We start from the raw sequence: 13,050 nt of genomic DNA, 5'->3' as shown, positions 1-13,050 counted from the left end.
ATATGAATGTATTATTCACCTTTTCAGAGCATTTTTTGGTCCTGTATCATATTCAGACTATGCGTCTCAACTAGGGCTTTTAGACATGTAAACAAAACATCTAGACAACAGTTCGCAAGGCTGATGTAGAGATACGCTCACAAAAAAAGGAGACATTTCTAGTCAGAGGGAGAAACACGCCTACTTTCATGCATTATGAAAGACGTGGATATCAAAAGATTTTTGGATATGCATAAATATCACAACACCAACCTTTTTAATAAGATGGTTAAAACGAAGGAAAGAGGGAGGCTGTGTTCAGTTGAACAAGTCAGAGTATGCACGGCTGCATGTAAACAGAAATATTAGTTGAGTATTTAATCAGCCATGTAAACAGCTTAATAGGAATATTGCCTTTTTCGGAACATTTTGCGCATGTAAACTTGTCTTCACTGGGGATTTTTACCATGCATGTGCCTTTTGCTTTTTGTTGATTTTGGGGAGGCAATGGCTCCTAGCTGCTCCACGAACTTTGCATAGCCTTTTCTATTCATGTCATTTCCAGAAGGAAAGTTGAAAATAGCGTAGCTAATCTTAGGAAGCAGCAGCAAAGGCTGAACATTTCTGTCATTCCAACTGATTAAAGTGAGTAGCTGTAAAAGGCAGGCCTCCTCTGAAAAGTGATCATGTTTGGACTACAGACTGTTGACCACTCTGCATGCCCCTGCACAGGGCATAAGTTTATATTTATGTCTGTCTGTGTGTGTGTGTGTGTGTGTATGTGTGTGTGTGTGTGTGTGTGTGTGTGCTTGAAACATTGCACAAACCTGCTTGATGATCACTCATTTATCCTGCAGAGCACATTTTTGTAGTATTCTGCCTCCCAGCTCTCCCTCCCACCTCATTTCACAGTTCTCTCTCTCTTCCTTTTTCTCCTCCTCTCTCTGTCTATCTCTCTCAGTTGGGGCCTCTGGATTCTCGACAAAGCGCTCATTATTGAACCACCACAATGGCACCATGCTTGACTGTTACCTAATGTGCACACACACACACACACACACACACACACACACACTGCTCTCTTCATACACTGCTGCTGCTTGTTCTCCAGTGCTGATGAAATACAGTATCTGGTCAGAAAGAAAAACAGAAAGAAAGAAAAAGAGGGATTCTGATGTCATTCCGATCCTATAGATTCCAGAGAGATTTAGAGAAATGTGACAACAGGAAGCAGTAGGAGGGGCTGGTCTTAAAGTCTTAACTTTCTTTAAACTCCATCTCCTGGCAAAACAACAGCCTTGACTCAGAAACATCCAACTTGCAAAATTCAGAGAAAGAAGGAGGTGTACAAATCCGCCCCTCCTTCTGAACTCCATCCACTTCTCAGGTCTGTACATTTCTCTCTGAATATTTTCTCTTTTGTAGTGCACATTCCTTCACTTTTTCAAACTTAAACACTCAGCCCTGAAAGGCTATGCTGTTCTTAAAGTCCTGCAAAAACTGAAAAGTACTGAAAATACTGAGGTACTGAAAATTATGATGAAATGTTATTCTTCTGACGAGCAGTGTGAGTCTTGAATAGCAGCTTGACAGTGTCACAGCTCTCACATGTGTTTACAACAGGTGTGCTTTTATCAGGTTTTCTCAAAACTGTTCCAGGCAGTCAAACCTGAAGACCAGAGCTATCAGTTTGAGGATTAAATATTTCCCACATTGAGTCTCAGCCACGTTTTGAGTGTGTAACTTATCATACATTAGACTATTTGACATTTTGGGCTTTCTTCACCTTTCCTATAATTTGGTGCCTTGTGGGTGGTGTCAAACACTCTGGGTGCCCACGTACTTTAAAACCATTTGTAGCCTGAGGAAAAGGGGAGAGGCAATGCACAGGCAGTCAGTGCAACCAGTGCAAATCCTCTCCCCCTTGCCAGATTACGTAACAGACAGTAGTAAAACACGGGACCTTTACTTTTTGTCCAGGTTTTGTCCTTTTACATGTGGGTGGACTTAAAAGTACTGGGCTGACAACCTAAATTCGCCAAATTGAGTTCAGGCTGAAGTTTTAAAAAACTGTGGACTGTCAGGGAATCCTAAAGAAGAAATCAGTGTCTAAACCATCCCAGGAAGAAAGGGAAAAAGGTGTGCTGGACCGGCTGCCTCTGCCGCTGCTTCTCCCCCAAGTTTAAAGCCACAAGACCCGACCACAGCCATGTCCTCTGGTCGGTACTTGCTGCACCACGGGCTGCTCCTGCCCACCGTGGCTCACACCAAGGAGAGCCTCAAATACGCCCAGGATTTCCATGTGGAGGACACCGACGTGTTTGTGGTCACTTATCCCAAATCAGGTACTGTACAAAGCCTGTAATTACTCTTACTTATGCACTGAGTTATTAAGTTGTAGCCCATCTAATTTCACCAATCTGTTACTGATAGATTTCTCAGGTATTTTTAACTATTCTGGGTTTAAAGTCATGGATCTTGTAGAGGGCAATATTCCTTTTACTCACCTTTGAATAGACTATTTGTGCACTTAGTTTAGGACGAGTATTATCTACCGTGACTTGTGATGTAAGTGCAGTGCTCACCATTATATACTGTGTAAATAAAAGCCTAATTAGGACTGATTATTTAAGAAATGTATTATAATAATAATATTTTATAATATATTAGTTACATGTGATTATTATGGACTGGAATTTTTTTTTTTTTACCCACCTCAGAGGTACTCTTTCAAATGCCGCAGACTCACACAGCAGTTTGCCAGCAAATCATGCCACAGGCTATGAGCCACATATGACAGGCATTATCCAAAGTCAACAGTGCCATCCGTAGACATCTGGGGCCTCTAGGCAAAAAACACTTTGGGGCGCCTCTTTGACTTTTATTATGAATAGATCAGTGTAGGTCCAAATGATGAACAACCTTAACCAGTAGGTAATTTGATATTTTTTAACAGGCTCCAATGGGAGCACCACCCAAAGTACATTGTTTCAGGACGCTTTAACCATAACTGTGACATTTCACATCCTTCAGTTCCATTTTATCCAGTTATCCTCCTTGTCTTCCTGCTACTATTGTCTTGCCATAAATCATAAAAAAGAATAAATGCAAATTGAATTTCTTTGATTACTTATTTTACAAAAAAAGTAAAAATGCAATCTTTCTATATAAGATATATCCAGTTGCCCACAAGTGTTATCAATGTTGAAAAAAAGGAGTAGATGGGGCTCCACATGCTTTACATATTTGAAATATTTACTTTTTACAGCTTCAATGAATTAGGGTTTTTTGACTACTCATAAGCAGATAGTGCACTTCCACTCTAAAAAGCTATGAATACTGTGCAGAGTCATCAGGGTCATGCCTGTAAGCAAAATATTTAGCACTAAATCACAAATATGCCTATGATGCAAACAGTCAAGCTCTTGCACGAAAATTAATGTATGCTTCACAATGCACCTGCAGCAAAACCAACTTTACATGGCTGACTCACACGAATGATATTAATGAAACTCACAAATTCACTAAAAATATTTAAATATTTTTTACATGGATAGATTGTCAACTAGGATACAACTTTTACAAGTCTCACTTTTCCATTTCCTGGACAAAATCTACATTGTTCCTCTTAAATCCAATTTTGTGCATGACACACTGACTCATTGTTTTTAGCCACTGAATTAGAACAACAGTGGTGTGTGTGTGTGTGTGTGTGAGAGAGAGAGAGAGAGAGAGAGAGAGAGGGCATTCAGGGGTGTGCATGCGTGCATGCATGTTCATGCGCACTTAGTCTGAATGTCTACCCAGAGATCTGATTCCACAGAGGAACCGTAATGCATCTAATACATAATACGTAATACAAGGAAACAAGGATACAAGGAAGTTTACTGGTCATTATACAACAGGTTGTATAATGAAATTAAAATGTGGTTCCCTCTTGACTGATTAATTGATTGTGTAAAAAATAGAATTATTAAGCCTGGAGGAGTGCAGATGGTGCATTTAGTAGTCTCACAGCCTGAGGGAAGAAGCTGCTCTGTAGTCTGGTGGTACGGCAGCGGATACTTCTGTATCTTTTGCCTGATGGCAGCAGGGTGAACAGGCTGTGGCTGGGGTGGGTGTTGTCTTTTAGGATCCTTTTGGCTCTGCGCAGGCACCTCACCTCCCCGATATCACTGATGCTTGGTAGATGGGTGCCAATGATGTTTTGGGCAGTTTTAATCACTCGTTGCAGAGTGTTCCTGTATTAATGTATTAATAGGTAATACATTAAAATGTTCAAAAGCATTTTCTCATGAATAAACATTTTATAATGCTTTATGAGATTACACCTTGTGAACGTTTGGAAATGCACACATTGCCATACCTTGTTCACATCTCACAAATCTGGTTATCATTTCATTTGGAGTGAAATGAAGAGGAAAATAAACAATAATCATTTCTCTGATAATATAAATGTAATATAATATAAATATAATGGAAAACTGGCTTAACAGGAACAAGGACATAGGCAAACCACCACAGCAGTAAGGCTGTATCATCGAAACAATGTTCTGATGGTGAGAGGTGATGGTGAGAATACATTGGTGCTGTTTACCTGTATATATAATCACAGTTTGAAATCTGCTGTCCAAAACAGCCTCTTTTTAAATGCAGGTTTCGACCAAGCCTTGTTTCTTTGGGTTTTCATTTTTCACTTTGGGTTTGTCAGTAGAGATTCATTCTGTTATGTTCACCTTGTTCTATGTTAGTCTACCTTATCTTGCTCTATTTCAGTTTTTCTCTGCTCTTTTCATTGCTGCAGGTACAACTTGGATGCAGGAGATCATCCCATTGGTGCTGAATGGGGGGGATTTAACACCAGTCCAAACCATTCCGAACTGGGACAGGGTTCCCTGGCTGGAAGAGACCAGAACAGCCCTGGTTGTGGACCACTTGACGTCTCCACGGGCGCTGGCCACACACCTTCCCTATCAGTTAATGCCTGCCTCCTTCTTCAGTTCCAAAGCCAAGGTAGGTGAGGGGATATTTTGCCTGAGTGAAGTTCCTGTCAAAAATAGATTTCAAAATAGTAAATAAATTTTTAATTTTCTGGATTCCCAGTTTGATTTTCATGAAGGCTCAGACCCCAGTTTGAGGTGATTTTGCTCTATGGACCTTGACATGACACTGACAAATAGAAGGAGAAGGAGAAGAAGTGGTGAGATTATAAGTTATAATAGTCACTCAAACATTTGTTTTGTATTGTAACAATTTCTGGTGAATTAAATTAGGTTATAGAGACCTTAACCCTTTGAAACCTGAGTAAATTTATTTCTTTAAAAAACATGGGAAAAAGGTCGTTAACAAACTAGCAAAAAAAAAAAAAAAAAAAAATATATATATATATATATATATATATATATATATATATATATATATATATATATATATATATATATATATATATATATACTGGAACTCTAGTAAAAACAAATTAGCAAAGATGGTGTCATATCAGCAGTGGTGGACTGACACCAGATTTCTTGTGGAGGTTGCATTCTGATGTGTCTCACAAGCATTTAAAATATTCCTCATTTTGCTTCTAGCAGCTCTTCAAGGACCCCTGAGGGTCCCGAGACCACACTTCATAATCAGTGGCATAAGTATCAGGAATGTGAAGCAAAGTAGTCCCAGATGTGATCTAGGGGCCTCGTCCCAAAGAGGGAGAGGACAGTGCATTTTGGTTTCTTTTTAGCCAAGGGGAAGGCTGTGTATTTGACTCTACAGCGTGGGCTGGCTGATTTTTCCTCCAAAGATAATGTTTTTTTTATTTGCAAATATTGCAAATATCTGCAAAATATTTCCGTTCATTATTATGTAATGTCTCTTGAGATTTCCATAATAGAGCACACACACAGATCCTCCCTCATCACCTGGATCCATATTTATATAATGATCCATGAGACGCTTCCTGTGTGCTTGGGAGGAGTACTCTCTACAAGTTGTTATTTTTTTAAAGGGGGGTGACCCAATGGGAGCCCCTGCTCCCACACCACCAGCCTACACACACATCCAGCTTAGCCTTGTACATATTGCACAACTTGGTTTGTGTTTGTTTGTAGACAACTATGCACTTTAATAATGGCACTTTGCACTTTAGTCGCAATATTTACATTTTATCGTTTGCACAGAATATTTGCACATTGCATATTTGCACATTTTATACAAACTATTTTTTGTCACTATTTATTGAATAATTTATGGTGTGTATTTAACAGTGTAAAACCGTGAGCGATGTGTGTCTTCTGGCTGGGTTTGTAGTCAGCGCTTGGCTCCACCTGAAAGGGGTGAGATTGAATTAGTTGCCATTTTGCTCATAATTGATGAACAGCATTGCAAGTAAGTTAGCAAGTGTTACACTGTGTGCAGAAATGCATGTGCGGTAAGATCACAAAAGGAATGTGCAAGTGCAAGTTCTGTGTCTCCAGGGTGTTTGGCCAAAAGAATCCCGCCAGGTTTCACGAAATAAACCTTCTGGGAGGGACCAAATAACAGGATAGGAAAGGGAAGAATTGGTAGTTGGTGTACTATGTATTTATTGTAATTAGGTTTCATTTGATTTATTTTTTTGGAAGATAATAGTAGTATATAAATACATGTAAATATTTGGTGTACAGTTATATTCTATATTATTTATCTATGATGACGTTGTATGGAATACTTTATTAACTATACCCGTTAGTGGAAGCATCCAATTGAGCGTAGCAGGGTCACAGTATATAAGGTGCCAGTGTACATCTGTCTGTGTTGCTGCTAGGTCTCATTGCCTATGCTGCTGCCATGTCTGTATTATTTTGCTTTTTGTTTGTTTTGGCGAATAAACACCACTGGGTTTTTGGTACACCTCATCACTGCCTCGGCATCTTTTACTGCATCATCCAGCCGCCTATGGTCATTCTAACACTCCCATAGGACATTGTTGCATGCCTTAACCATAACTTTAAAAAAAGGCACTGTTGCCCTTCTTCTTCTGTTAATTTCTGACAGGCCTCTGGTATGCTGCTCCTGTGCTTTCTCTTTCCCCCTTCTGCTGCTGTGCTCCTTTACACCAGAGAGATTGTGTGTGTGTGTGTGTGTGCGTGCGTGCGTGCGTGCGTGCGTGCGTGCGTGCGTGCGTGCGTGTGTGTGTGCCTTCATCCTGGAAGAGCACCTGATTGTGTTTAACAATTCCTTTCATTGCCATCATATTCCATCCCTGTCTTTATGTTTGACTGGTGCAGCACTGCCCATCCCTTCAATATCTTAATTTTTTTAGGGTGAAGGGTGTTGTAAAGAGGTTTTTAGCTATTTTAGGTATTTTTTTACCTTAATGCAGACAAATGCAGAAAACAGGTAAGTTGATGTTGTTTGTGGAGGGTAGAAGGAGCTAAGCTTGATACTTGGGGGAATGAGAGGTCCGGAGTCTTCACCATGGGGGTTTTATATATTACAGGGCTTCCTTGCAAGGCGATGGATTTCCAGGACAGAGTTCAGGTCAGTTGTAACAGGGCTGAGGGTTGTTAGCAGGCAGAGGAGGTTCTGGGGTTTTTGCAGGTCTTCAGGACAGCAGATAATCACAGAACCAGGAACAGGTGAAGCTGGTCGGAGTCAAGGCTGGAGGTGAAATGGTAACAGGATTCTAAGGATCTGCAGACAGAGAATACTGTTAGTATTAAACCAACACAACTAGGGGATACGAATAAAGAGCCTGACAAAGTACCACTGTAGGATAACGGACGATCAGGCAGAGATTGGAGGAATCAGCTGGTCCTTTTATCCTGTAGCAGTAGGTAGCGTGACTGCATGATAAGCAGTCAGTGAGTGATAAACCGCATACCCACATGAGGGAGAGGGAAAACAGAGGGAAAAAAAGAAACAAGGGGGGAGGGGGGGGCACTGAGCCCTAACATAGGGAGTGCGCTGCTTCAGTATTCTGGAGAAGTAAAATTAATTAACTGCCTTCCATGACCATATGCGAAGGTTGTGAGTGTATCCAGTATGTATTACAATAATTCGGTTGTTTTGTTTGTTACTTGCCATTACCACAGGTGATCTATGTAACACGGAACCCCAAGGATGTCATGGTGTCATCCTACCACTTCCACAAGATGGCCAGTTTCCTTGACGACCCCGGAACCTTTGAGGAATTCATGGACAAGTTCCTGAAGGGAAAAGGTCAGAGGTCGCATCACTAGTTACTGCTATAGGCAGCAGGTTGGGAAATGGTTTCAGGGCATGGTCTATCCCTCCATGCATGGAGGGTTAGACCATGGAGGAGGAACATGAATATGTGGGACCTTCTGAGAACATGCCTCATGAAAGATGAAGTTAGACTCAAGTTCTATTGAAGATGAAGATCCATAGTAGTATGGTCCTACGTTTTTGAGAAAAACATTGGCTAATTGTAAATATACTGTGGTCCAATGTTGTCTGCAGTGCTGTTTGGAAAATGGACAGACCATGTGAAGAGTTGGCGACATGCAGATCTGGGAGACAGAATATTGCACATCACATATGAGGAAATGAACCAGGTAATAAACACACATTTTTCCCATTTCCATTTCCAGCTGTCTGTGTCCCATCTCACTCTCAGCATCTTGCGTGCTATGCTGTTAACTGTAACCCCCTATGTTGCTCTCTCAGGACCTGCATGGAGCCCTAAGACGTTTTTCAGATTTCCTGGGCTGTAATCTCAGTGAGGAAGCCATTGACGGGATAGCACATCAATGCTGTTTCAACAACATGAGGAAAAACAGCATGTCCAATTATTCCCTTGTCCCTCAGAATATCATGGACTCCAGCAAGTCTCCATTCCTGCGGAAAGGTGAGGACACTGCGTCCACCAAGCAGATGTGCAGCATTGCACACCTGTTCTTGCTATAGACAAGTGGAAACCTGCTAGACACACAGCAACCTTTAACTTAAAATGGGTCCACCCATTTCGACATGTTATTTCCATACTCAAGCAAAGTTCAGTCTGTCTGTGAACTTGCGCCATTCTTTCTTAATGCTGGAAATCAGAGACAAAGCTCTTGAAATTCTTCTTGATTTCTACTTGAGCTTGCCACTGTGCAAATTAATAAAGTGAAAGCTGACACTTTTGTATTACTAACTGAATTACTCCAGGGATGATAGACAGTATGAACAATTCCCATGTTGGTGGCCTGCTCATCCCTGAACAAATTTGCTGCCATGGAATCATTAGCATATAATCATTAGCATTACCTGATTGTTTAGTCCAAGTTGTAATATTAATATAAACAATATAGGTAAGACTTTACAATAACAGTACAACAATTAACGTTAGTTAATGCTGTAATAAACATTAAGTAACAGGTAATGAACATTAAGTAACAGTTAACTAACTGTTAACTAATGTGTCTAAGAATCATGTACTAATGCTGTTCATGCTAAGGTATTCATTTATATGTTATTTAAGGGTTATTGTAGATATTATTAACATTAGTAAATGCCATAATAATCATTAACTAACAGTTAATTAACCATTACGGCATTAAGTAATGTTAACTAACGTTAATTGTTGTACTGTCATTGTAAAGTGTTACCACAATATATTATAAACATGCTGTTTGTCAGTCCTGCCAAAACATGCAAGAATTCATTTGTATCACTGACATTTACAAGAAGTGCCCCAGTGGCTCACCTGGTAGAGCGTGTACACTACGTCTTAACCACAGTGGCTGGTTCAATTCCAAGCCAGGCTCTTTGCTGCATGTCATCCACTCTCTCTACTGTCACTATTAAATAAAGCCAAAAAATTTACAACAATGGGAAACTGGTGGCTCTGGTTTTAAAGACAGGTGTCTGAAAGAAAGAATGCAAAAAGACATTGTACTGTAAAATGGCCGAGGGTGGTGTGAAAATAAAGGTTAAGTAGTTGAACGTGGGTTGGATGGGGTTGGGTGATGCTCTATTACTAAACTGAATGGCTCATTATAACGGAATTTGCCAAGCCCACATAGCTGTTTTAATTGCGTCATGTTGTGTTATGCAACAGTAGGCAGGACCCTGAATATTGCTGCAGTTTGTATTTTGTGAACGTCTTGTCACACTTGATTGTATGTCAGCCTAAACTGTACACTGTCACTCACTGTTTGGCAACAGTTACAACCTGCAAACCCTCATGCTGAACTTTACAATGGAATTCATTCCAGCGTGAGCACTGCCAGAATGTGTCTCAACCTGTCTCAGAATAGATCTTTGTCTTTAAATGTATGTCTGCCTGCCTCAGTTTGTGTAACATTTCAAGTCGGCACAAAACATAAAATGTGAGGGTTTGCGAGACCGGCTGAAGAAAGAGGAAAGAAAAAATGCTTTCATTGTACAAGAAAGGATCTGCCTCCATAGATTTCAAATCACCGGGATCTGGGTGGAGCGCCAGAGCTTGAAAAACATGGAAAAGAGGACAGAGTAGAGAAGCCCATGTTTATTGTATGTTTAGGAGAGATTTTGAGCAAATGTGATTATTTTTTTCATTAATTTAACCCATATAGATATATCTAGTTAAGGTCTACCATTGATGTCAGTTGTTAGTGCTTGAACACATACTCGGCCATTTCATAATGTCTTTACTTGACACCTTGATTATGTCCTGGATTACATGAATGTAAGAAAAATCTGGATTTGTCACTGTAGCCACTGAACCTATGACTGTTTTGAACTGTTTTGTATCATTGGACCTTAATTTGAACCTGGTTTAGACTGATCAGGTAATGCTAGTGTGACTGAGGAATTTAAAGAATCAGTAAATTTAAAATCATATGGCATGAGGCAGTTCAGCTAACGATCTATAAGCTTTGTGTCTGTGGGTGCAGGGGTTTATATGTCTCTTTCTGTGTGTGTGTGTGTGTGTGTGTGTGTGTGTGTGTGTGTGTGTATCGTCTCGTCTCAGGGATTTCCGGGGACTGGAAAAACCATTTCAGCCCAGAGCAAGAGGCCCAGTTCTCGTCCGTCATTGCAGCAGAGATGGAGGGTGAGAGCCTCTCGTTCCCGTGGGACCTGGAGTGACCAAGGAGGATGGAGGATGAGGACAGAGAGGAGGAGAGCATAGCATCCCAGCTCCTGGGACCAGGAAAACAAAAAAGAGATGGAGTGTGTATAAGCAACTAGAAGAGTGTGTGTGCGAGAGAAGAGATTGAAGGAGTGGCAGCAAGGAGAAGAAAGGGGATTGATTACGTTCACCTTATATGTTTAAGAATGGCATCTTTACACCAGATACTCTCTTGACAAGAAAATAAGCTGGATAATAGTGTATATCACTGACTAACTAGCACAGTTACTATGTTGCATAATTATAGTAAACATCATAACACATTTATTTAAATTTGTGATGTAATAATGATGTAATAATGATTATTAGTCTTGCTGATTCAATAGAAGAAAAAATATTTAGATGTATATGTATATATTTATGTTTCTATATATAGGTGTGTGTGTGTGTGTGTGTGTGTGTGTGTGTGTATATACATCTGTGTGTGCACACATAAATATGTACACACACACACACATAGATGTGTGTGTGTGTGAGTGTTTATTTTGTCATATGTATTTTTATGTTTACCATAAAAATATAGCTGCTGTTACCATGTAGTTAAGGCGAATCACTGCAATAACAAAGCACTTACCACCGTCATCCACAAGTGGGAAGCACAACATCATACTTGTGTTTCTCCAGTCAGTCTGTGACCAGCTTGTTAATAGTCTCATTGCCTCACTGTTAAAAACAATGGAAACAATGCATTCTTGAGGTTATTTTATTTAAATCTTCCTGTCTGTACAAACATAGTACAGTTATTTTAATTGCTGGATCACAATCGGCACAACATCTCGATTTATAGCTGATTTGCATTGCAGAATTTCAAAATTCTTAGGCTTTCATAATCCGCAAAAGTCATTGCTACGTTGTCACTGTTATTACTCTCACCAGAAGAGCCTTACACGCACACACACACACACACACGCACACACACACACACTGACTGAGCCCAGCTTTCTGTGATCATTACCAGAACACCAAAGACATTCTCAAATAACTACCTGGAAATTCCAGTCAGTAATAGCTTGTCAGTAATAGTCTGCTAAGATTCGCTGTGTTACGGTAGTGTAGTCTATAATGACTTGGTTGTTTTGGATATATGTACTGGCATGATTTGGTAGTTTGTTTGTGGAGATTAGGTCCATAGCAATTATTGAAATTCTATTCTGACAATAAATGAGGAAGAAAGGAAGAAAAAAACTCTCTTTTGGGTATAGTCATCTTTTAATGCCCAGAGCATGTCACACACATACATGCAAGTGCATGCCCTGAACTGTTAAGTAAAGACTCTTTTAAATCATAAGTTTGCTCTCCTCCCTTATCTGCTCTTTTCATTCATCAAGGCTGTATCGCCAGCAGCTACACCCGGTGAATTTCACACACATTCCTCTGGTAACAGTCAGCAATAATCTGTTTTTTCCCCCAGGTCACACACACACACAGAGAGAAACACTACCTTTACAGTGATGGTGATGGGTTATTTATTTTAACTGTGCACATGATCCAGTGGGATCACACCCCTGCTACCACAACACCAACCAATACACACACACTCACTGACTGAGTTTATTCAGGCAGGGTTTTCTCATGTTTCTCACAATACACCAGAAGCAGGGCCATTTTTAAGTTGCATGACACACATTACCCCTTAGAGTTTTTTTTAGCCATCTAGATTCCTTGGAGAATACACAATAAACATTGGGCAAAATGGAAAAGAGAACAGTATTGCCTCATTTTTCCGGTTACAGTTACTTAACGTCATAAAAAAAATCTGAACATTACTAAAAACGAACATGAAACAACCAGCAAAGGGAGTGGAATCTATGAATAGAGATGAAGTTTGTGGAGGCCTTTTCTTTTACTGCATGTGGTCCTTAAGCATTTTAAGTATGAAATATGATGTATGAACTTTACCTGGAAATATGTAATTGTTGCAGTTGAGCACAGTGTAGCCAGTGCAGTTTAATATCCTCAGTCACATTTCCTGCACCAAA

At 40.0% G+C, this 13,050-nt stretch overlaps 1 protein-coding gene across 2 annotated transcripts; it reads left to right on the top strand.

The window, feature by feature from the left end:
- Positions 1–1,052: 1,052 nt before the first annotated feature.
- sult2st3 (sulfotransferase family 2, cytosolic sulfotransferase 3) lies at positions 1,053–12,356 on the top strand. Of its 2 annotated transcripts, XM_030072944.1 has the most exons (7): positions 1,053–1,366; positions 2,064–2,324; positions 4,784–4,992; positions 8,049–8,175; positions 8,437–8,531; positions 8,644–8,824; positions 10,913–12,356. In XM_030072944.1, the coding sequence occupies exons 2-7, from the start codon at positions 2,189–2,191 to the stop codon at positions 11,026–11,028; spliced, it is 864 nt and encodes a 287-aa protein (XP_029928804.1). In that variant the 5' UTR covers positions 1,053–1,366; positions 2,064–2,188; the 3' UTR covers positions 11,029–12,356. The 2 variants fall into 2 exon arrangements, with proteins under 2 accessions (XP_029928804.1, XP_029928803.1); XM_030072943.1 differs by lacking the exon at positions 1,053–1,366 and having other exon boundaries at positions 1,412–2,324.
- Positions 12,357–13,050: the final 694 nt, after the last annotated feature.

This window comes from Myripristis murdjan, chromosome 16 (assembly GCF_902150065.1).
Source record: "Myripristis murdjan chromosome 16, fMyrMur1.1, whole genome shotgun sequence".
Taxonomy (NCBI): Eukaryota; Metazoa; Chordata; class Actinopteri; order Holocentriformes; family Holocentridae; genus Myripristis; species Myripristis murdjan.
The sequence above is the reverse complement of the archived record's forward strand: the minus strand, read 5'-3'. Positions and strand labels throughout refer to the sequence as shown.

Excerpts from the sequence above, each read along its gene's own strand:
- sult2st3 (XM_030072944.1), top strand. The coding sequence starts at position 2,189 with ATGTCCTCTGGTCGGTACTTGCTGCACCACGGGCTGCTCCTGCCCACC. Across the intron at positions 8,176-8,436 it reads CAAGTTCCTGAAGGGAAAAG|TGCTGTTTGGAAAATGGACA; the intron begins GTCAGAGGTCGC and ends TGTTGTCTGCAG. Across the intron at positions 8,532-8,643 it reads CATATGAGGAAATGAACCAG|GACCTGCATGGAGCCCTAAG; the intron begins GTAATAAACACA and ends TTGCTCTCTCAG.